This window comes from Somniosus microcephalus, chromosome 4, assembly GCF_052327205.1.
Source record: "Somniosus microcephalus isolate GS21.2 chromosome 4, FLI_Smic_1.0, whole genome shotgun sequence".
NCBI lineage: Eukaryota > Metazoa > Chordata > Chondrichthyes > Squaliformes > Somniosidae > Somniosus > Somniosus microcephalus.
In genome coordinates this window covers 6,905,064-6,930,156 of record NC_140990.1, presented here as the reverse complement: position 1 = coordinate 6,930,156, position 25,093 = coordinate 6,905,064, and the positions used below count along the sequence as shown (strand labels likewise).

The window sequence follows — 25,093 nt, the reverse complement described above, 5'->3', positions numbered from 1 at the left end:
CTGTGGTAGAGAATTCCACAGGTTCACCACTCTCTGGGTGAAGAAATTCCTCCTCATCTCTGTCCTAAATGGCTTACCCCTTATCCTTAGACTGTGACCCCTGGTGCTGGACTCCCCCGCCATCGGGAACATCCTTCCTACATCTAGTCTGTCTAGTCCTGTTAGAATTTTATAAGTTTCAATGAAATCCCCTCTCATTCTTCTAAACTCCAGCGAATATAAGCCTAATCGACCCAATCTCTCCTCATACGTCATTCCTGCCATCCCAGGTATGTCTGGTGAATCCGACCAAAACTGCACACAATGCTCAAGGTGTGGTCTCACCAAGGCCCTGTACAACTGCAGCAAGACATCCTTGCTCCTGTACTCAAACCATCTCGCTATGAAGGCCAACATACCATTTGCCTTCTGAACCGCCTACTGCACCTGCATGCTTAGCTTCAGCGACTGGCGCACAAAGACACCCAGGTCTCGTTGCACTTCCCCTTCTCCCAATCTATTGCCGTTCAGATAATAATCTGCCTTCCTGTTTTTGCCACCAAAATGGATAACCTCGCATTTATCCACATTGGGCAGATGCATAGCAGATGCAGTATAATCACTCAACGTGTCCAAATCATCCTGTAGTTTCTCGGCATCCTCCTCACAGCACACACGCCCACTCAGCTTTGTGTCATCTGCAAACTTGGAGATATTACATCTAGTTCCCTCGTCTAGATCATTAATATATATTGTGAATAGCTGGGGTCCAAGGACCGATCCCTGCGGTACCCCACTAGTCACTGCCTGCCACTCGGATAAAAACCCGTTTATTCCAACTCTTTGCTTCCTGTCTGCCAACCAGTTCTCTATCCAAGTCAGTACCTTGCCCCTAATCCCATGAGCCTTAACTTTACACGCTAATCTCTTATGCGGGACCTTATCGAACAGGCTGGGGTTGTTTTCTTTGGAACAGAGGAGACTGAGGGGAGACCTGATTGAGGTGTATAAAATTATGAGGGGCAGAGAGAGAGTGGATAGGAAGGGCCTATTTCCCTTAGCAGACAGATCAATAACCAGGGGGCACAGATTTAAAGTAATTGGTCAGAGGTTTAGAGGGGATTTGAGGGGAACTTTCTTCACCCAGAGGGTGGTGGAGGTCTGGAACTCACTGCCTGAAAGGGTGGTAGAGGCAGAAACCCTCATCACATTAAAAAGTACTTGGATATGCACTTGAAGTGCCATAACCTACAAGGCTATGGACCATAGAAACATAGAAGATAGGAGCAGGAGTAGGCCATTCGGCCCCTCGAGCCTGCTCCGCCATTCAATGAGATCATGGCTGATCATCCAAATTCAGTACCCTGTCCCTGCCCTCTCCCCATATCCCTTGATCCCTTTAGCCTCAAGAAATATATCCAACTCTTTCTTGAATATATTTAATGAACTGGCCTCCACCGCCCTCTGGTAGAGAATTCCACAGGTTCACCACTCTCTGGGTGAAGAAATTCCTCCTCATTTCAGTCCTAAATGGCCTACCCCTTATCCTTAGACTATGACCCCTGGTTCTGGACTCCCTGGCCATCAGAAACATCCTTCCTGCATCTAGTCTGTCCAGACCTGACAGAAACTTATAGGTTTCGATGAGATCCCCTCTCAATCTTCTAAACTCCAGTGAATATAAGCCCAATCGACACAATCTCTCCTCATACGTCATTCCTGCCATCCCAGGTATCAGCCTGGTGAATCTTCGCTGCACTCCCTCCATGGCAAGAACGTCCTGCATGGTGACCAAAACTGCACACAATACTCAAGGTGCAGTGTCACCAAGGCCCTGTACAACTGCAGCAAGACATCCTTGTTCCTGTACTCAAATCCTCTCGCTACGAAGGCCAACATACCATTTGCCTTCTTAACCGCCTGCTGCACCTGCATGCTTACCTTCAGCGACTGGTGCACAAGAACACCCAGGTTTCTTTGCACTTACCCTTCTCCCAATCTATTGCCATTCAAATAATAATCTGCCTTCCTGTTTTTGCCACCAAAGTGGATAACCTCACATTTATCCACATTATAGTGCATTTGCCATGTTTCTGCCCAATCACCCAACCTATCCAAATTGTACTGGAGTTTCACAACATCCTCCTCACAGCATACCCTCCCACCCAGCTTTGTGTCGTCTGCAAATTTGGAGATATTACATCCAATTCCCACGTCCAGATCATTAATATATATTGTGAACAGCTGGGGTCCAAGGACCGATCCTTGTGGTACCCCACTAGTCACTGCCTGCCACTTGGAAAAAGAGCCATTTATTCCAACTGCTGGAAAGTGGGATTTGGCTGGATCGCTCTTTTTCGGCCGGCACGGACAAGATGGGCCGAATGGCCTCCTTCTGCTGTAAATATCTATGATTCTATGAATTGTAGTTAAAGGGACAGACACCCCACAAACTCCGTTCCCTAGCCACTGACTCCATCCCTCTCCCTAACATCTGTCTGAGGCGGAACCACACTGTTCGCAACCTTGGTGTCATAATTGATCCTGAAATGAGCTTCCAACCGCATATCCGCAGCATAACAAAGACCGCCTCGGTAACATCACCCGTCTCCGCCCCTGCCTCAGCTCATCCGCTGCTGAAACCCTCATCCGGCCCTTTGTTACCTCTTGACTTGACTATTCCAACACACTCCTGGCTGGCCTCCCACGTTCTACCCTACGTAAACTTGAGGTCATTCAAAACTACCCGTGTCCTAACTGGCACCAAGTCCCGCTCACCCATCACCTCTGTGCTCGCTGACCTACATTGGCTCCTGGTTAAGCAATGCCTCAATTTCAAAATTCTCATCCTTGTGTTCAAATCCCTCCATGGCCTCGCCCCTCCCTATCTCTGTAATCTCCTCCAACCCCACAACCCTTGAGATATCTGCGCTCCTCTAAATCTGCCCTCTTGAGCATCCCTGATTATAATCGCTCAACCTTTGGTGGCCGTGCCTTCAGCCGCCTCGGCCCTAAGCTCTGGAATTCCCTCCCTAAACCTCTCCGCCTCGCTACCTCTCTTTCCTCCTTTAAGATGCTCCTTAAAACCTGCCTCTTTGACCAGGCTTTTGGTCATCTGCCCTAATTGCTTGTTATGTGACTCGGTGTCATTTTTTTTGTCTTATAATACTCCTGTGAAACGCCTTGGGACGTTTTACTACATTAAAGGCGCTATATAAATACAAGTAGTTGTTGTTGTTTCATTTTTAAACATTTAACCGTTCTTGAAGTGACTGATGGCGGCTTTGCCTGGCTGAAGTTCTGGAGTGTCCAGAACCAGGGGTCACAGTCTCAGGATAAGGGGTCGGCCATTTAGGACTGAGATGAGCAGAAATTTCTTCACTCAGAGGGTTGTGAATCTTTGGAATTCTCTGCCCGAGGGCTGTGGAGGCTCAGTCATTGAGTATAATCAAGGCTGAGATCGATAGATTTTTGGACTCTAGGGGAATCGAGGGATATGGGGATCGGGCGGGAAGGTGGAGATGAAGTCGAACATCAGCCATGATCTTATTGAATGGCGGTGCAGGCTCGAGGGGCCATATGGCCAACTCCTGCTCCTATAGAATCAGAGTGGTTACAGCACAGAAGGAGGCCAATTGACCCATCGAGCCTGTGCCGGCTCTGTGCAAGTCAGCTAGTCCCACTCCCCCGCCCTTTCCCTGTAGTCCTGCAAATTTTTTTTCCTTCAGGTACTTATCCAATTCCCTTTTGAAAGCCAGGATTGAATCTGCCTCCACCACCCTCTCAGGCCGTGCATTCCAGATCCTAACCACTCGCTGCGTAAAAAAGTTTTTCCTCGTCTCACCTTTGGATCTTCTGCCAGTCCCCTTAAATCTGTGTCCTCTGGTTCTCGACCCTTCCACCAAGGGGAAGAGTTTCTCTCTATCTACTCTGTCCAGACCCCTCATGATTTTAAACACCTCCATCAAATCTCCTCTCAACCTTCTCTACTCTAAGGAGAACAACCCCAGTTTCTCCAGTCTCTCCACGTAACTGAAGTCCCTCATCCCTGCAACCATTCTGGTCAATCTTTTCTGCACCCTCTCTGAAGCCTTCACATCCTTCCTAAAGTGCGGTGCCCAGAATTGGACACAATACTCCAGTTGGGGCCGAACCAGTGTTTCGTAAACGTTCATCATAACTTCCTTGTTTTTGGACTCTATGCCTCTATTTATAAAGCCCAGGTTCCCGTAAGCTTTTTTAACCGCTTTCTCAACCTGCCCTGCCACCTTCAATGATTTGTGCACATATACCCCCAGGTCTCTCTGTTCCTGCACCCACTTTAGGATTGTACCCTTTAGTTTATATTTCCTCTCCTTGTTCTTCCAACCAAAATGTATCACTTCGCACTTTTCTGCGTTAAATTTCATCTGCCACATGTCCGCCCATTCCATTAAACATAGAAACATAGAAGATAGGAGCAGGAGTAGGCCATTCGGCCCCTCGGGCCTGCTCCGCCATTCAATAGGATCATGGCTGATCCGAACCTAGACTCACGTCCACTTCCCTGCCCTTTCCCCGTAACCCCTAATTCCCTTATCAGCTAGGAAACTGTCTATCTCCATTTTAAATTTATTTAATGTAGCAGCTTCCGCAGCTCTCTGGGGTAGCAAATTCCATAGATTTACTACCCTCTGAGTGAAGAAGTTTCTCCTCATCTCAGTTTTGAAAGGGCAGCCCCTTATTCTAAGATTATGCCCCCTAGTTCGAGTCTCACCCATCAGTGGAAACATCCTCCTCGCATCCACCCGATCAAGCCCCCTCACAATCTTATATGTTTCGATAAGATTTCCTCTCATTCTTCTGAATTCCAATGAGTAGAGTCCCAACCTACTCAACCTTTCCTCATAAGTCAACCCCCTCATCTCCGGAATCAACCGAGTGAACCTTCTCTGAACTGCTTCGAGAGCAAGTATATCTTTTCTTAAATATGGAAACCAAAACTGTACGCAATATTCCAGGTGTGGCCACACCAGTACCCTGTATAACTGAAGCAAGACTTCCCTGCTTTTATTCTCCATCCCCCTGGCAATAAAAGCCAAGATTCCATTGGCCTTCCTGATCACCTGCTGTACCTGCATACTAACCTGTGTTTCATGCACCATGACCCCCAGATCCCTTTGTACTGTAGCACTTTGCAGTTTCTCTCCATTTAGATAATAACTTGCTCTTTGATTTTTTCTGCCAAAGTGCATAACCTCACACTTTCCAACATTATATTCCATCTGCCAAATTTCTGCCCACTCACTTAGCCTGTCTATGTCCTTTTGCAGGTATTTTATGTCCTCCTCACTCACTGCCTTCCCTCCCATCTTTGTATCATCGGCAAACTTGGATATGTTGCACTCGGTCCCCTCCTCCAAATCGTTAATATAGATTGTAAAGAGTTGGGGGTCCCAGCACTGACCCCTGCGGAACACCACTAGTTACTGATTGCCAACCCGAGAATGAATCATTTATCCCAACTCTCTGTTTCCTGTTAGGTAGCCAATCTTCCACCCATGCCAGTATATTACCTCCAATCCTGTGATTTTTTATCTTGTGCAGTGATCTTTTGTGTGGCACCTTGTCAAATGCCGTTTGGAAGTCCAAATACACCACATCCACTGGTTCCCCTTTATCCACCCAGTTTGTTATATCCTCAAAGAATTCGAGCAAATTTGTCAAACATGACTTCCCCTTTATAAAACCATGCTGACTCTGTCCGATTAAATTATCCTTATCCAAATGTCCTGTTACTGCTTCCTTAATAATGGAATCCAACATTTTATCAACCACAGATGTTAGGCTAACTGGTCAATCGTTTCCAGCCTTTTGTCTACCTCCCTTTTTAAGTAAGGGCGTTACATTAGCAGTTTTCCAATCTGCTGGGACCTTGCCTGAATCCAGGGAGTTTTGGAAAATTATTACCAATGCATCCGCAATCCCCACCGCTACCTCTCTCAAGTCCCTAGGATGTAATCCATCAGGTCCAGGGGATTTATCCGCCTTAAGTCCCATTATCTTACCGAGTACCATCTCCTTAGTGATTTTAATCGTGTTTAGCTCCTCCCCCCCCACCCCCCCCCCCCCCCCCCCCATAGCCCCCTGTTTGTCCAGTGTTGGGATATTTTTAGTGTCCTCTACTGTATAGACTGATACAAAATATTTGTTCAGCGTTTCTGCCATCTCCATGTTCCCCACTACTAATTTCCCGGTCTCGTCCTCTAAGAGACCAACATTCACTTTAGCCACCCTTTTTCTTTCTACATAACTGTAGAAACTCTTGCTATCTGTTTTTGTATTTTTTGCTAGTTTACTTTCATAACATAGAAACATAGAAGATAGGAGCAGGAGTAGGCCATTCGGCCCTTCAAGCCTGCTCTGCCATTCAATGAGATCATGGCTTATCATTCAAATTCAGTACCCTGTCCCTCCCTTCTCCCCATATCCCTTGATCCCTTTGGCCTTAAGAAATATATCCAACTCCTTTCTTGAATATATTTAATGAACTGGCCTCCACCGCCCTCTGTGGCAGAGAATTACACAGGTTCACCACTCTCTCTGGGTGAAGAAATTCCTCCTCATCTCAGTCCTAAATGGCTTACCCCTTATCCTTAGACTGTGACCCCTGGTTCTGGACTCCCCGGCCATCAGAATCATCCTTCCTGCATCTAGTCTGTCCAGGCCTGACAGAATTTTATAGGTTTCGATGAGATCCCCTCTCAATCTTCCAAACTCCAGTGAGTATAAGCCCAATCAACACAATCTCTCCTCATACGTCATTCCTGCCATCCCAGGTATCAACCTGGTGAATCTTCACTGCACTCCCTCCATGGCAAGAACGTCCTTCCTCAGGTAAGGCGACCAAAACTGCACACAATACTCAAGATGCGGTCTCACCAAGGCCCTGTACAACTGTAGCAAGACATCCTTGTTCCTTTACTTGAACCCTCTTGCTACGAAGGCCAACATACCATTTGCCTTCTTAACCGCCTGCTGCACCTGCATGCTTACCTTCAGCGACTGGTGCACAAGAACACCCAGGTCTCTTTGCACTTCCCCTTCTCCCAATCTATTGCCATTCAAATAATAATCTGCCTTCCTGTTTTTGCCACCAAAGTGGATAACCTCACATTTATCCACATTATAGTGCATTTGCCATGTTTCTGCCCAATCACCTAACCTGTCCAAATCGTACTGGAGTTTCATGACATCCTCCTCACAGCATGCACTCCCACCCAGCTTTGTGTCGTCTGCAAATTTGGAGATATTACATCCAATTCCCTCGTCCAGATCATTAATATATATTGTGAACAGCTGGGGTCCTAGGACCGATCCTTGCGGTACCCCATTAGTCACTGCCTGCCACTCGGAAAATGACCCATTTACTCCAACTCTTTGCTTTCTGTCCGCCAACCAGTTCTCTATCCAAGTCAATACCTTGCCCCCATCCCATGTGCCTTAATTTTGCACGCTAATCTCTTATGCGGGACCTTATCGAAAGCCTTCTGTAAGTCCAAATACACCACATCCACTGGTTCTCCCTTATCTATTTTACCAGTTACATCCTCAAAAAATTCCAGTAGATTAGTCAAGCATGATTTGACTTTTGTAAATCCATGTTGACTTTGTCCGATCCCGTCACTGTTTTCCAAGTGCTCTGCTATTACATCCTTTATAATTGACTCCAGCATTTTCCCCACTACCGATGTCAGGCTTACCGGTCTATAATTCCCCGCTTTTTCTCTGCCACCTTTTTTGAATAGTGGGGTAACATTAGCTACCCTCCAATCCATGGGTACTGTTCCAGAGTCTATCGAGTTCTGGAAGATGACCAGCAATGCATCTACTATTTCTAGGGCCACTTCCTTAAGTACCCTGGGATGTAGATTATCAGGCCCTGGGGATTATCAGCCTTCAGTCCCATCAATTTTCCTAACACCATTTCCCTACAAATACTGATTTCTTTCAGTTCCACCCTTTCATCAGACCCTATGTTCCCTGGTATTTCTGGGAGGTTATTTGTGTCCTCCTTTGTGAAGACAGAACCAAAATATGTATTTAGTTGGTCTGCCATTTCTTTGTTCCCCGTTATAAATTCCCCCGATTCTGACTGCAAGGGACCTACGCTTGACTTCACCAATCGTTTTCTCTTCACATATCTATAAAAGCTTTTACACTCAGTTTTTATGTTCCCTGCAAGCTTACTCTCATTCTATTTTCCCTTTCTTAATTAATCCCTTTGTCCTCCTTTGTTGAATCCTGAACTGCTCCCAATCCTCAGGATTATTGCTTTTTCTGGCCAATTTATATGTCCTCTCCTTGGATCTTATGCTATCCCTAATTTCCCTTGTTAGCCACGGTTGAGTCACCTTTTTTGTTTTATTTTGATGCCAAACTGGGATGAACAACTTCTGTAGTTCATCCATTCGGTCTTTGAATGTTTGCCATTGCCTATCCACCGTCAACCCTTTGAGTGCCATTCCCCAATCAATCCTACCCAACTCGCTCCTCAGACCATCGTAGTTTCCTTTATTTAAATTGAGGACCCTAGTTTCTGAGTCAACTACTTCATTCTCCATCTTAATGAAGAATTTGATCATATTATGATCGCTCCGACCCAAGGGGCCTCGTACAACAAGATTGCTAATTAATCCTTTCTCGTTACATAATACCCAGTCTAAGATGGCCTGATCTCTGGTTGGTTCCTCAACATATTGGTCCAGGAAACCATCCCGTAAACACTCCAGGAATTCCTCCTCCACAGTATTGTTACTAATTTGGTTAGCTCAATCTATATGTAGATTAAAGTCACCCATGATGACTGCTGTGCCCTTATTGCACGCTTCTTTAATTTCCCTTTTAATGCCATCCCCAACCTCCGCCTTACTGTTTGGAGGTCTATATACCACTCCCACTAATGTTTTTTTCCCCTTAGCATTTCACAATTCTACCCATACAGATTCCACATCATCAGAGCCAATATCCTTCATTACAATTGTGTTAATCCCTTCCTTAACCAGTAATGCTACCTCACCTCCCTTTCCTTTTTGCCTATCTTTCCTGAATATCGAATACCCCTGGATGTTGAGTTCCCAGCCTTGGCCATCCTTGAGCCACGTTTCCGTAATCCTAACCAAATCATATTTGTTTACTTCTATTTGCGCAGCCAATTCATCCACCTTATTACAAATGCTCCTCGCATTAAGACACAAAGCCTTCAGGCTTGTTTTTTAACGCTCTTAGACCTATTAGAATTATTATTTACTGTGGCCACGTTTGATTTAAACCGTTGATTTCTTTGACTGCCACTTTTGTTTTTCTCCTTCCTATCTTTTGCTTTTATCCTTGTTTCCCTTTCCTCTGTGTCCTTGCTCAGGTTCCCAACCGCCTGCCATTTTAGTTTAAACCCTCCCCCACAGCACTAGCAAGCACTCCCCCTAGGACATTGGTTCCAGCCCTGCCCAGGTGCAGACCGTCCGGTTTGAACTGGTCCCACCTCCCCCAGAACTGGTTCCAATGTCCCAGGAACTTGAATCCCTCCCCCTGGCACCATTCCTCTAGCCACGTGTTCATCTGAAATATCCTTCTATTTCTACTCTGACTAGCACGTGGCACTGGTAGCAATCCTGGGATTACTACCTTTGAGGTCCTGTTTTTTAATTTACCTCCTAACTCCCTATATTCCGCTTTTAGGACCTCATCCCGTTTTTTACCTATATCGTTGGTACCTATATGCACCACAACAACTGGCTGTTCACCCTCCCCTTCCAAGATGTTCTGCAGCCGCTCGGAGACATCCTTGACCCTTGCACCAGGGAGGCAACACACCATCCTGGAGTCTCGTTTGCGGCCGCAGAAACGCCTATCTATTCCCCTTACGATTGAATCCCCTATTACTGTAGCTCTCCCCCTCTTTCTCCTCCCATTCTGAGCATCAGAGCCACCCCTGGTGCCAGGAAGTTGGCTGCTGCTGCCTTGATTTACCCTTTAATTAATCGAATTTAAATTAAATCAATCAATCCCACTAATTACACTACAGTTAAATAGTTTACCAACAGTCCCCGCTACACCAGAGAGACCTTAGAAACTATAAACCAGAGTTAAAGTTTAAAAAAGAGAGAAATACTCACCAACCAATCACTTACTGCTTCCTGCTGACGTCTTAACCCCGCTGGAGTCGCTCCTCCGATCCTGCTCTCGCCGCTGGCCTTCCCTTTCTTAATTAATCTTTTAGTTATTCTTTGGCTTTTAAATGCTTCCCAATCTTCTATCCTCCCACTTTATATGCCCTTGTTTCCAGTCGGATACAATCCTTTATTACTTTACTTAGCCACGGATGGCTGTCTTTTCTTTTACACCCCTTTTTCCTCAGTGGAATATATTTTTCTTGAAAGTTGTGAAATATCTCCTTGAATGTACACCACTGCTCATGTACCGTCTTACACCTTAATCTATTTTCCCAGTCCACTTTAGTCAACTCTGCTCTCATACCTTCATAGTCTCCTTTATTTAAGCTTAGTACGCTGGTTTGAGATCCAACTCTCTCACCCTCCAACTGAATTTGGAATTCAACCATGTTATGGTCACTCATTCCAAGGGGATCCTTTACTAGTACATTTTTTATTAATCCTGCCTCATTACACAGGACCAGAGCTAAGATTGCCTATCCCCCGGTTGTTCTGTAACATACTGCTCGAGGAACCCATCCCTAATGCACTCTATGAACTCTTCCTCAAGGCTGCCCTGCCCAATTTGATTTGTCCAGACAATATGTAAGTTAAAATCTCCAATCATTATAGCTGTTCCCTTATTATAAGCCCCAACTATTTCCTGATTTATACTCCAACCAATAGAGTTGCAACTGTTAGGAGGCCTATAGACTACACCCACTAGTGACTTTTTCCCCTTTATTATTCCTTATTTCCACCCGAACCGTTTCACTATCCTGATCCTTTGACCCAATATCATTTCTCACTATTGCAGTGATTCCATCCTTTATTAACACAGCCACCCCACCTCCTTTTCCTTCCTGTCTGTCCTTCCTAATAGTCAAATACCCCTGGATGTTTATTTCCCAGTCATGGTCACCCTGCAGCCATGTCTCCGTAATGGCCACCAGATCGTACCCATGTGTAATTATTTGTACCGTCAACTCGTCTATTTTGTTACGAATGCTGCGTATATTCAGATAAAGAACTTTTAAATATGTTTTGTGACAATTTATTCCTGCTTTTACCCCCTTTATTACTTTACCTTTATATATTCTGTCCCTTCCTGACACGCTCTGGTTTTTAATTCCCCCACTGCTACCTTGCTCTATTGCCTTCTCCGCTGACATTTTTATTTTTCGCTCTCTTGAAACCTCCCCCCCACCAATTAGTTTAAAGCCCTCTCTACAGCCCTAGTTATTTGATTCGCCAGGATTCTAGTCCCAGCACTGGACAAGTGAACTCCGTCCCAACGGAACAGCTCTCCCCTGTCCCAGTACTGGTGCCAGTGTCCCAAGAAGCAAAACCCATTTCTCCCACACCAGTCTTTGAGCCACGCATTTAACTCTCTGATTTTTTTTTACCCTAGCCAAATTTGCTCATGAGGGCAGGTACAGCACGGGTTAGACACAGAGTAAAGCGCCCTCTACACTGTCCCATCCAGCACTCCCAGGGCAGGTAGAGCACGGGTTAGATACAGAGTGTCAGCCGTGACTCAGGCAGCAGCACTCTCTCCTCTGAGTCAGAAGGTTGTGGGTTGAAGTCCCACTCCAGAGACTGGAGTCTAAAACCCTGTGCTGCCCCTCCAGTGCAGTGCTGAGGGAGTAAAGCCCAGTGCAGAGTAAAGTTCCCTCTGCACTGCTCCACTAACAGGCCTGAGCCCCAAACTCAGAAGAGCGCCCTCTGCTGCATTCCACTTGTCTCAGCAGCGGGAGAAGCAGGCGGCGGAAGTCCCGCCCCTCGGACACCCCGATTGGTTGGAGGACCCGCCGCCACCTCAGTCCTCCAAGCTCCGCCCGCTCTCTCCCTATTGGTCGGAGCTCCCATCAGTCACCGCCGTGGAGTTGATGACGTGCCCCAGTCCGGCTCCCTGCAGAAGACAAGGGGCTGCGGCTGCTCAATCCGCTCCGCTCGGTGCCGGGAGGGCGTTGGGATGGTCCGGTTTGTATTTTCTTTTTATTTATCTCCCCGCCCGCGCTTCTCCCCGCCATATATAAAAAAACCTGATAAAACCCACTTTCCGCCGGGGATCCGGACTCTCGCGGTTGCCCGGGCCGACCCAGAATGCGAGGCCCTGTGCAGGTGCGGTAGCGGATCATCCTCGGGAGCGGGGCCTGACGGCACATGCGGAATAGGAGGAGGGGGCGGGGCCTGTTCAGAGCCCGCGCTCACCTTGGAGCGACGCATGCGGAGTCGGGGGAGGGGGCGGGGCCTGTTCAGAGCCCGCGCTCACCTTGGAGCGACGCATGCGGAGTCGGGGGAGGGGGCGGGGCCTGTTCAGAGCCCGCGCTCACCTTGGAGCGACGCATGCAGAGTAGGGGGAGGGGGCGGGGCCTGTTCAGAGCCCGCCCTCACCTTGGAGTGGCACATGCGGAGTAGGGGGAGGGGCCTGTTCAGAGCCCGCGCTCACCTTGGAGCGGCGCATGCGGAGTAGGGGGAGGGGGCGGGGCCTGTTCAGAGCCCGCGCTCACCTTGGAGCGGTGCATGCGGTGTAGTGGGAGGGGGCGGGGCCTGTTCACAGCCCGCGCGCACCTTGGAGCAGCGCATGCGGAGTAGGGGCAGGGGGTGGGGCCTGTTCAGAGCTCACCTCCAACAATGAGAACAACAACAACTTGTATTTCTGTAGCGCCTTTTACGTAGGAAAACATCCCAAGGCGCTGCACAGGAGTATTGTAAGACATTGAAAAATGTGACCCTGAGCCACAGAAGGAGAAATTAGTGCAAATGGCCAAAAGCTTGGTCACAGAGTTGGTTTTTGATCAGCCATGATCTCATTGAATGGTGGAGCAGGCTCGAGGGGCCGAATGGCCTACTCCTGCTCCTATTTTCTACGAAAGAGAGGCGGAGAGGTTCAGGGAGGGAATTCCAGAGCTCAGGGCCGAGGCAACAGAAGGCACGGCCACTGATGGTGCAGCGATTATAATCAGGGATGCTCAAGAGGGCAGAATTGGAGGAACGCAGATGTCTCGGGGGGGTGGGGGAGGAGGAGGTTGTTTTCTTTGGAACCGAGGAGGCTGAGGGGAGACCTGATTGAGGTGTATAAAATTCTGAGGGGCCGAGATAGGAAGGACCTATTTCCCTTGGCAGAGGGGTCCACAACCAGGGGGCATAGATTTAAAGTAATTGGTCGGAGGTTTAGATGGGAGTTGAGGAGAAATGTTTTCACCCAGTGGGTGGTGGGGGTCTGGAACTCACTGCCTGACAGGGTGGTAGAGGCAGAAACTCTCATCACATTTTAAAAGTACTTGGATGTGCACTTGAAGTGTCGTAACCTACAAGGCTACGGACCAAGTGCTGGAAAGTGGGATTAGTGTGGATAGCACTTAATCGTCCGGCACAGTCAAGATGGGCCGAATGGCCTCCTTCTGTGCCATAATTTTTCTGTGATTCTATCATGGGGGGCGGGTGGTTGTGAGGCTGAAGGGAATAACTAAGATAGGGAGAGGCGAGGCCATGGAGCAATTTGAAAACAAGGATGAGAATTTTGAAATCGAAGCATTGCTTAAACGGGAGCCAATGTAGGTCAGCGAGCACAGGGGTGATGGGTGAACGGGACTTGGCGTTGAGTTACAACACGGGTAGTTTTGGATCACCTCAAGTTTACATAGGGTCGAATGTGGGAGGCCAGGCAGGAGTGCGTTGGAATAGTCGAGTCTAGAGGTAACAAAGGCCCGGGTGAGGGTTTCAGCAGCGGATGAGCTGAGGCAGGGGTGGAGACGGGCCATGTTACCGAGGTGGAAGTAGGCGGTCTTTGTTATGCTGCGGATATGTGTTCGGAAGCTCATTTCAGGGTCAAATATGACACCGAGTTTGTGAACAGTGTGGTTCAGCCTCAGAGAGATGTTAGGGAGAGGGATGGAGTCAGTGGCTAGGGACCGAAAACAATTGCTTTAGTGTTCCCAATATTTAATTGGAGAAAATTTCTGCTCACCCAGAACCGGATTAGAGATCGTGGAGGGGTCCAGAGAAGTGGTGGTGAGGTAGAGCTGGGTGTCGTCAGCGTACATGTGGAAACTGAGACTGTGTTTTCAGATGATGTCACCAAGGGGCAACATTTAGATGAGAAATAGGAGGGGCCCAAGGATAGATCCTTGGGGGACACCAGAGGTAACAATGCGGGAGTGGGAAGAGAAGGCATTGCAGGTGATTCTGTGGCTACGATTAGATAGATAAGAATGGAACCAGGCGAGTGCAGTCCCACCCAGCTGGACGACGGTGGAGAGGTGTTGGGAGAATGACGGAGTGGTCAACCGTGTCAAAGGCTGCAGACAATTCAGGAAGGACGAGGAGGGATAGTTTACCTTTGTCACAGTCACAAAGGATGTCATTTGATGACACTTGATTTGACTTCAGGGCCAAGTCAGTGAGGGTGGATTGGGCTGTTTCTGGCCCACTGATTATTGTGGGCACGGCTGGACACCAGTGGGACCGGCCCTGCCATGTTTGTTCTTTGATGCAAAATTAGCCAAAAAAGTTCCTACTCCCCCCTTACCCTTTCTACACTCCTTTTACAGGGTTTTAGAAGTGGAGCATTTACAGACAGGAAGCTCAAACCAAACATCACGTCAAGATCTGACAAGAGTCGCTCGATTCATCAGGACCTGATTCAGTCGCTCCTTGAATCTGCTGGCACCCCCGTGAGTTCACACTGGGGAGAGACCTTTAAAATGTTCTGAAAGAGCTTCAGAATCTACAAATACCTGAAGCGACACCAGTGCCTACACACTGGGGGAAACCCGGGCACCGTGTGTGGAAGGCATTCACTCAGTCATCCGCTCCGATGATACACCAGCAAGATCACACTAGGAAGAGACCTTTAACCCGCTCCGTGTGTGGGAAGTGTTGTGTCCGTGTGTTAATAGAGACACTGAATGCAGAAGTTGGTTTCACAGGTGTTTACTGAACAAAGTCTGGAGGTGAACTAACTGATACAACACAATATACAGGCTTATATAGCCCGAGTGGCCATTACCGGCATTACAGTACACAGGGGGCTCTTAAAGGCACATACACTACAGGAAGGGATTAATTGCACCCTCCATGCTGCTGAGACACCAGCTTGTCCACACCAATGAGAGACCTTTGACCTGCTCCGTGTTTTTGAAGCGATTCTCTCATTCTGCCACCCTCCTGAGACACCAGCTTGTTCACAGTGATGAGAGACCGATTAAATGTTCTGACTGTGGGAAGAGATTTAAAAGGTCCCAGGATCTGAAGAGACACCAGCTGGAGAGAGCAGGAGAGATTCTGTTCATCTGCTCCATGTGTGGGAAGGGATTCACTCGGTCCTCGAATCTGCTGGCACACCAGCGCCTTCACACTGGGGAGAGGCCACTGAATCATTCCGACTGTGGGAAAAGCTTTCAAATGTCCCAGGAGCTTAAGGGACACCAGCTGGAGGGAGCAGGAAAGAGGCCATTCACCTGCTCCGTGTGTGGGAAGGGATTCACTCAGTCATCCCAACTACTGACACACCAGCGAGTTCACACTGGGGAGAGACCGTTCACCTGCTCTGTGTGTGGGAAGGGATTCACTCAGTCATCCCACCTGGTGAGACACCAGCGAGTTCACACTGGGGAGAGGATGTACACCTGCACTGTGTGTGGGAAGGTATTCACTCAGTCATCCAACCTACTCACACACCAGCGAGTTCACACTGGGGAGAGACCGTTCACTTGCTCTGTGTGTGGGAAGGGATTCACTCAGTCATCCCACCTGGTGAGACATCAGCGATATCACACTGGGGAGAGACCATTTAAATGTTCTGACTGTGGGAAGAGCTTTAAAAGCTCTGGGAATCTGAAGGTACACCAGCGAGTTCACACTGGGGAGAGGCCGTTCACCTGCTCCGTGTGTGGGAAGGGATTCACTCAGTTCTCCAACCTGCTGAGACACCAGCGAGTTCACACTGTTCTAGTCATAGTCATAGAGTCATAACGGCACAGAAGGAGGTCATTTGGCCCATCGAGTCCGTGCCAGCTTTCTGTAGAGCAATCCAGTCAGTCCCATTCCCCCGCTCTATCCCCGTAGCCCTGCAAGTTTATTTCTCTCAAGTGCCTATCCAGTCTCCCCTTGAAAACATTCAGTGTGTCCGCTTCCACCACTTCCGTCGGCAGCGAGTTCCAGGTCCTCGCCACTCGCTGCGTAAAAAAGTTTTCCTCACATCCCCCGCTGTATCTCTTGCCTAAAACCTTAAATCTGTGTCCCCTAGTCCTTGTCCCATCAACCAGTGGGAACAGCCTTTCCCCGTCTAGCCTATCCAAACCCGTCATAATCTTGTACACCTCTATCAAATCACCCCTCAACCTCCTTTGCTCTAAGGAAAATAAATCCATTTTCTCCAACCTGTCCTTGTAGCTAAGATCCCCCATCCCCGGACCTTTCTGGTAAATCTCTGCACCCTCTCAATGGCTTTCACATCCTTCCTAAAGTTTGGTGACCAGAACTGGATGCAATACTCCAGTTGTGGCCTAACCAGTGCTTTATAAAGTTTCAGCATAACTTCTCTACTTTTGTACTCAATACCTCTATTTATGAAGCCCAAGATGCCATATGCTTTGCTAACCACTCTCTCAATATGTCCTGCCACCTTCAGGGACCTACGCACATTAACTCCCAGGTCCCTCTGTCCCTGCACGCTCTTTAAAACTGTGCCATTAAGTGAATATTGCCTCTCCCTGTCCCTTCTGCCAGAATGCATCACCTCACACTTCTCTGTATTAAATTCCATCTGCCACTTGTCTGCCCATTCTGCTAGCCTTTCTATGTCCTGTTGCAGTTGACTGGTATCATCCTCACTGTTTACCACACCCCCAAGTTTGGTGTCATCGGCAAATTTAGAAATTCTGCTCTGTATTCCAATATCCAGGTCATTTATATATATCAAAAAAAATTATATAAGTGTTATTCTGATGATTCCCTTCTTTTGACTGTTCTTGGTGTTACATAGAATGTACAGCACAGAATCAGGACTTTCAACCCAACTGGTCCATGCCGGTGTTTATGCCCCACACCCACCCTACTTCAGTTAACCCGATCAACATATCCTCCTATTCCTTACACACTCATGTGGCTTCCCCTTAAATGCATCTGTACTTTTAGCCTCAACTACTCTTTGTGGTGGCGAGTTCCACATTCTCACCACTCTCTGGGTAAACAAGTTTCTCCTGAATTCCCTCCTGGATTTATTAGTGACCATCTTATATTTTATGGATATTAAAACCCCAATAACTGGACTGGATTTTAAGACTCTGTATCAATAAAACAGCTTTGTTTGAAACACCCAGTCTATTGAGGCCTTGATTCTAAGATAAGCCGAGAGCTAATTGATGACTTGTTACACACATTCCCTGTCCCCTCAATGTCGGTGTCCAGGGGAGAAGCTGATGGGTTGGTGTTACTTTCTTGAAGTGAATTTTTGTGCTCAAGAAGGTGCTGGATGTCACTGTGGGGAAAAGGAACATTTTAACATTTTCAGCAGCTGGTGTCAACATCAAACACCCCCAGGGCAGGTACAGCACGGGTTAGATACAGAGTAAAGCTCCCTCGACACTGTCCCATCAAACACTCCCAGGGCAGGTACAGCACGGGTTAGATACAGAGTAAAACTCCCTCTACGCTGTCCTATCAAACACTCCCAGGGCAGGTACAGCACGGGTTAGATACAGAGTAAAGCTCCCTCTACACTGTCCCATCAAACACTCCCAGGGCAGGTACAGCACGGGTTAGATACAGAGTAAAGCTCCCTCTACACTGACCCATCAAACACTCCCAGGGCAGGTACAGCACAGGTTAGATACAGAGTAAAGCTCCCTCTACACTGTCCCATCAAACACTCCCAGGGCAGGTACAGCATAGGTTAGACACAGAGTAAAGCTCCCTCTACACTGTCCCATCAAACACTCCCAGGGCAGGTACAGCACGGGTTAGATACAGAGTAAAGCTCCCTCTACACTGACCCATCAAACACTCCCAGGGCAGGTACAGCACAGGTTAGATACAGAGTAAAGCTCCCTCTACACTGTCCCATCAAACACTCCCAGGGCAGGTACAGCACGGGTTAGATACAGAGTAAAGCTCCCTCTACACTGACCCATCAAACACTCCCAGGGCAGGTACAGCACAGGTTAGATACAGAGTAAAGCTCCCTCTACACTGTCCCATCAAACACTCCCAGGGCAGGTACAGCATAGGTTAGACACAGAGTAAAGCTCCCTCTACACTGTCCCATCACACCCTCCCAGGGTAGGTACAGCACGGGTTAGATACAGAGTAAAATTCCCTCCACAGTGCCCCATCAAACACTCCCAGGGCAGGTATGGCATGGGTTAGATACAGAGTAAATCTCTCTCTATGCTGTCCCATCAAACACTCCCAGGGCAGGTACAGCACGAGGTAAGATACAGAGTAAAACTCCCTCTACATTGCCCCATCAAACATTCTCAGGCCAGGTACAGCACGGGTTAGATACAGAGTAAAACTGCCCCATCAAACACTCCCGGGGCAGGTACGGCACGGGTTAGATAAAGAGTAAAGCTCCCTCTACACTGTCCTATCAAACATTCCCAGTGCAAGTACAGCACGGGTTAGATACAGAGTAAAACTCCCTCTACACTGTCGCGTCAAACACTCCCAGGGCAGGTAAAGCACGGGTTAGATACAGAGTATTAAGAATATTCAATTAATTAAAGGGTAAGTCATGGCAGGACAGCCCGGCCATGTGATATGCTCCTCCTGCGATATGTGGGAACTCAGGGACACTTCCTTTGTCCCTGACAACTACATGTGCAGGAAGTGCATCCAGCTGCAGCTACTGACAGACTGCATTGCGGCACTGGAGCTGCGATTGGATGCATACTGGAGCATTCACGATGCTCAGGACATCGTGAATAGCACGTTTACGGAGTTGGACACACCGCAGGTAGAGGTTGGACACGAAGAAAGGGAACGGGTGACCAACAGGCAGATTACTCGGCGCAGGCAGGTAGTGCAGGGATCCCCTGTGGCCATCCCCCTCTCCAACAGATACACCACTTTGAGTACTGTTGGGGGGGATGGCTTATCCGAGGAAGGCAGCTGGCACCAGGGGTGGCTCTGCTGCACAGAATGGGAGGAAAAAGAGGGGTAGAGCTATAGTAATAGGGGATTCTATTGTAAGGGGAATAGATAGGCGTTTCTGTGGTCACAAACGAGACTCCAGGATGGTGTGTTGCCTCCCTGGTGCAAGGGTCAAGGATGTATCCGAGCGGCTGCAGAACATCTTGGAAGGGGAGGGTGAACAGCCAGTTGTCGTGGTGCATATAGGCACCAACGATATAGGTAAGAAGCGGGATGAGGTCCTAAAAGCGGAATATAGGGAGTTAGGAGATAAATTAAAAAACAGGACCTCAAAGGTAGTAATCTCAGGATTGCTACCAGTGCCACATGCTAGTCAGAGTAGAAATTGAAGGATACTTCAGATGAATACTTGGCTAGAGGAATGGTGCCAGGGGGAGGGATTCAAGTTCCTTGGACATTGGAACCGGTTCTGGGGGAGGTGGGACCAGTTCAAACCGGACGGTTTGCACCTGGGCAGGGCTGGAACCGATGTCCTAGGGGGAGTGTTTGCTAGTGCAGTGGGGGAGGGTTTAAACTAAAATGGCAGGGGGTTGGGAACCTGAGCAGGGAGACAGAGGAAAGGGAAACAAGGAAAAAAGCAAAAGATAGGAAGGAGAAAAGCAAAAGATAGGAAGGAGAAAAACAAAAGTGGCAGTCAGAGAAATCAACGGTTTAAATCAAACATGGCCACAGTAAATAATAATTCTAATAGGCCTAAGAGCGTTAAAAAAACAAGCCTGAAGGCTTTGTGTCTTAATGCGAGGAGCATTTGTAATAAGGTGGATGAATTGGCTGCGCAAATAGAGGTAAAGGAATATGATTTGGTTGGGATTACAGAAACGTGGCTCAAGGAAGGCCAGGACTGGGAACTCAACATCCAGGGGTATTCGATATTCAGGAAAGATAGGCAAAAAGGAAAGGGAGGTGGGGTAGCATTACTGGTTAAAGAAGGGATTAACACAATTGTAATGAAGGATATTAGCTCTGATAATGTGGAATCTGTATGGGTAGAATTGAGAAATACTAAGGGGAAAAAAACATTAGTGGGAGTGGTATATAGACCTCCAAACAGTAAGGCGGAGGTTGGGGATGGCATTAAAAGGGAAATTAAAGAAGCGTGCAATAAGGGCACAGCAGTCATCATGGGTGACTTTAATCTACATATAGATTGAGCTAACCAAATTAGTAACAATACTGTGGAGGAGGAATTCCTGGAGTGTTTACGGGATGGTTTCCTGGACCAATATGTCGAGGAACCAACCAGAGATCAGGCCATCTTAGACTGGGTATTATGTAACGAGAAAGGATTAATTAGCAATCTTGTTGTACGTGGCCCCTTGGGTCGGAGCGATCATAATATGATTGAATTCTTCCTTAAGATGGAGAATGAAGTAGTTGACTCAGAGACAAGGGTCCTCAATTTAAATAAAGGAAACTACGATGGTCTGAGGAGCGAGTTGGGTAGGATTGATTGGGGAATGTCACTCAAAGGGTTGACGGTGGATAGGCAATGGCAAACATTCAAAGACCGAATGGTTGAGCTACAGAATTTGTTCATCCCAGTTTGGCATAAAAATAAAACAAAAAAGGTGATTCAACCGTGGCTAACAAGGGAAATTAGGGAAAGCATAAGATCCAAGGAGAGGACATATAAATTGGCCAGAAAAAGCAATAATCCTGAGGATTGGGAGCAGTTTAGGATTCAACAAAGGAGGACAAAGGGATTAATGAAGAAAGGGAAAATAGAATATGAGAGTAAGCTTCCAGGGAACATAAAAACTGACTGTAAAAGCTTTTATAGATATGTGTGAAGAGAAAAAGATTGGTGAAGTCAAGCGTAGGTCCCTTACAGTCAGAATCAGGGGAATTTATAATGGGGAACAAAGAAATGGCAGATGAACTAAATACATATTTTGGTCCTGTCTTCACAAAGGAGGACACAAATAACCTCCCAGAGATGCCGGGGAACATCGGGTCTGATGAAAGGGTGGAACTGAAAGAAATCAGTATTTGTAGGGAAATGGTGTTAGGAAAATTGATGGGACTGAAGGCCGATAAATCCCCAGGGTCTGATAATCTACAGCCCAGGGTACTTAAGGAAGTGGCCCTAGAAATAGTAGATGCATTGCTGGTCATCTTCCAGAATTCGATAGACTCTGGAACAGTACCCATGGATTGGAGAGTAGCTAATGTTACCCCACTATTCACAAAAGGTGGTAGAGAAAAAGTGGGGAATTATAGACCGGTAAGCCTGACATCGGTAGTGGGGAAAATGCTAGAGTCCATTATAAAAGATGTAATAGCAGAGCACTTGGAAAGCAGTGACAGGATCGGACAAAGTCAACATGGATTTACAAAAGTCAAATCATGCTTGACTAATCTACTGGAATTTTTTGAGGATGTAACTGGTAAAATAGATAAGGGAGAACCAGTGGATGTGGTGTATTTGGACTTTCAGAAGGCTTTCGATAAGGTCCTGCATAAGAGATTAGCGTGCAAAATTAAGGCACATGGGATTGGAGGCAAGGAATTGACTTGGATAGAGAACTGGTTGGCGGACAGAAAGCAAAGAGTTGGAATAAACGGGTCGTTTTCCGAGTGGCAGGCAGTTACTAGTGGGGTACCGCAAGGATCGGTCCTAGGACCCCAGCAGTTCACAATATATATTAATGATCTGGACGAGGGAATTGGATGTAATATCTCCAAATTTGCAGACGACACAAAGCTGGGTGGGAGGGTATGCTGTTCTCCTTACAGCAGAGAAGGTTCAGAGTAGGTTTGATAGAGGGATTCAAAATTATGAGGGGTGTACACAGAGTAGATAGAAAGAAACTGTACCCATTGGCAGAAGGGTAGAGAACCATAGGACTCACATTTAAGGTGATTGGCAGAAGAACCAAAGGCGACATGAGGAAAATCTTCTTTAAGCAGCGAATGGTTAGGATCTGGAATGCAATGCGTGAGAGGGTGATGGAGGCAGATTCTATCCTGGCTTCCAAAAGGGGAATTGGATAAGTACCTAAATGAAAAAAAATTTGCAGGGCTACGGGGAAAGGGCGGGGAGTGGGAGCAGCTGAAGTGCTCTTGCAGAGAGACGGCACGGGCTCGGTGATCCGAATGTCTTCCTTCATATTGTAACCATTGTATCATTTTATACTGTCCCATTAAACACTCCTGGGGCAGCTACAGCTCGGGTTAGAGACAGAGTAAAGCTCCCTCTGCACTGTCCCATCAAACACTCCCAGGGCAGGTACAGCACGGGTTAGATACAGAGTAAAGCTCGCTCTACACTGTCCCATCAAACACTCCCAGGGCAGGTACAGCACGGGTTAGATACAGAGTAAAGCTCCCTCTACACTGTCCCATCAAACAGTCCCAGGACAGGTACAGCACGGGTTAGATACAGAGTAAAGCTCCCTCTACACTGTCCCATCAAACACTCCCAGGGCAGGTACAGCACGGGTTAGATACAGAGTAAAGCTCCCTCTACACTGTCCCATCAAACATTCCCAGGGTAGGTACAGCATGGGTTAGATACAGAGTAAATATCCCTCTACACTGTCCCATCAAACACTCCCAGGGCAGGTACAGCACGGGTTAGATACAGAGTAAAGCTCCCTCTACACTGTCCCATCAAACACTCCCAGGGCAGGTACAGCATAGGTTAGATACAGAGTAAATACCCTCTACACTGTCCCATCAAACACTCCCAGGGCAGGTACAGTTCGGGTTAGAGACAGAGTAAAGCTCCCTCTGCACTGTCCCATCAAACATTCCCAGGGCAGGTACAGCACGGGTTAGATACAGAGTAAAGCTCCCTCTACACTGTCCCATCAAACACTCCCAGGCCAGGTACAGCATGGGTTAGATACAGAGTAAATCTCCCTCTACACTATCCCATCAAACACTCCCAGGCCAGGTACAGCATGGGTTAGATACAGAGTAAAGCTCCCTCTACACTGTCCCATCAAACACTCCCAGGGTAGGTACAGCACGGGTTAGATACAGAGTAAAGCTCCCTCTACACTGTCCCATCAAACACTCCCAGGGCAGGTACAGCATAGGTTAAATACAGAGTAAAGCTCCCTCGACACTGTCCCATCAAACACTCCCAGGGCAGGTACAGCATGGGTTAGATACAGAGTAAATATCCCTCTACACTGTCCCATCAAACACTCCCAGGGCAGGTACAGCACGGGTTAGATACAGAGTAAAGCTCCCTCTACACTGTCCCATCAAACACTCCTAGGGCAGCTGCATCTCGGGTTAGAGACAGAGTAAAGCTCCCTCTATCTTGTCACATCAGACACTCCCAGGGTATGTACGGCACCGGTTAGATACTGAGTAAAGCTCCCTCTACACTGTCCCATCAAACACTCCTAGGGCAGGTACAGCACAGGTTAGATACAGAGTAAAGCTCCCTCTACACTGTCCCATCAAACACATCCAGGGCAGGTACAGCACGGGTTAGATACAGAGTAAAGCTCCCTCTACACTGTCCCATCAAACACTCCCAGGGCAGGTACAGCACGGGTTAGATACAGAGTAAAGCTCCCTCTACACTGTCCCATCAAACACTCCCAAGGCAGGTACAGCACGGGTTAGATACAGCGTGTCAGCCAAGCTCAGGCGGCAGCACTCTCCCCTCTGAGTCAGAAGGTTATGGGTTGAAGTCCCACTCCAGAGACTCGAGTCTAAAACTCTGTGCTGCCCTTCCAGTGCAGTGCTGAGGGAGTAAAGCCCAGTGCAGAGTAAAGTTCCCTCTGCACTGCTCCACCAACAGGCCTGAGCCCCAAACTCAGAAGAGCGCCCTCTACTGCATTCCACTTGTCTCAGCAGTGGGAGAAGCAGGCGGCGGAAGTCCCGCCCCTCGGACACCCCGATTGGTTGGAGGACCCGCTGCCACCTCAGTCCTCCTAGCTCCGCCCGCTCTCTCCCTATTGGTCAGAGCTCCCATCAGTCACCGCCGTGGAGTTGATGACGTGCCCCAGTCCGGCTCCCTGCAGAAGACAAGGGGCTGCGGCTGCTCAATCCGCTCCGCTCGGTGCCGGGAGGGCGCTGGGACGGTCCGGTTTGTATTTTATTTTTATTTATCTCCCCGCCCGCGCTTCTCTCCGCTATATATAAAAAACCCTGATAAAACTCACTTTCCGCCGGTGATCCGGACTCTCGCGGTTGCCCGGGCCGACCCAGAATGCGAGGCCCTGCGCAGGCGCGGTAGTGGCTCATCCTCGGGAGCGGGGCCCGGCGGCACATGCGGAGTAGGGGGAGGGGGCGGGGCCTGTTCAGAGCCCGCGCGCACCTTGGAGCGGCGCATGCGGAGTAGGGGGAGGGGGCGGGGCCTGTTCAGAGCCCGCGCTCACTTTGGAGCGGCGCATGCGGAGTAGGGGGAGGGGGCGGGGCCTGTTCAGAGCCCGCGCTCACCTTGGAGCGGCGCATGCGGAGTAGGGGGAGGGGGCGGGGCCTGTTCAGAGCCCGCGCTCACCTTGGAGTGGCGCATGTGGAGTAGGGGGAGGGGGCGGGGCCTGTTCAGAGCCCGCGCTCACCTTGGAGCGGCGCATGCGGAGTAGGGGAAGGGGGCGGGGCCTGTTCGGAGCCCGCGCTCACCTTGGAGCGGCGCATGCGGAGTAGGGGGAGGGGGCGGGGCCTGTTCAGAGCCCGCGCTCAACTTGGGGCGGCGCATGCCGAGTAGGGGGACGGGGGCGGGGCCTGTTCAGAGCCCGCGCTCACCTTGGAGCGGCGCATGCGGAGTAGAGGGAGGGGTCGGGGCCTGTTCAGAGCCCGCG

At 48.5% G+C, this 25,093-nt stretch overlaps 1 protein-coding gene across 3 annotated transcripts in view; it reads left to right on the top strand.

Annotated features, from left to right (window-relative positions):
• LOC147118222 (uncharacterized) overlaps positions 1-17,492 on the top strand; it is a 47,347-nt gene extending 29,855 nt beyond the window's left edge. For all 3 annotated transcript variants that reach the window (XM_085984313.1, XM_085984312.1, XM_085984314.1), the window contains exon 3: positions 14,726-17,492. In XM_085984313.1, the coding sequence (XP_085840439.1) occupies positions 15,252-16,148 (897 nt within the window). In that variant the 5' untranslated portion in view covers positions 14,726-15,251 and the 3' untranslated portion in view covers positions 16,149-17,492. The remainder of the gene's footprint in view (positions 1-14,725) is intronic.
• Positions 17,493-25,093: the final 7,601 nt, after the last annotated feature.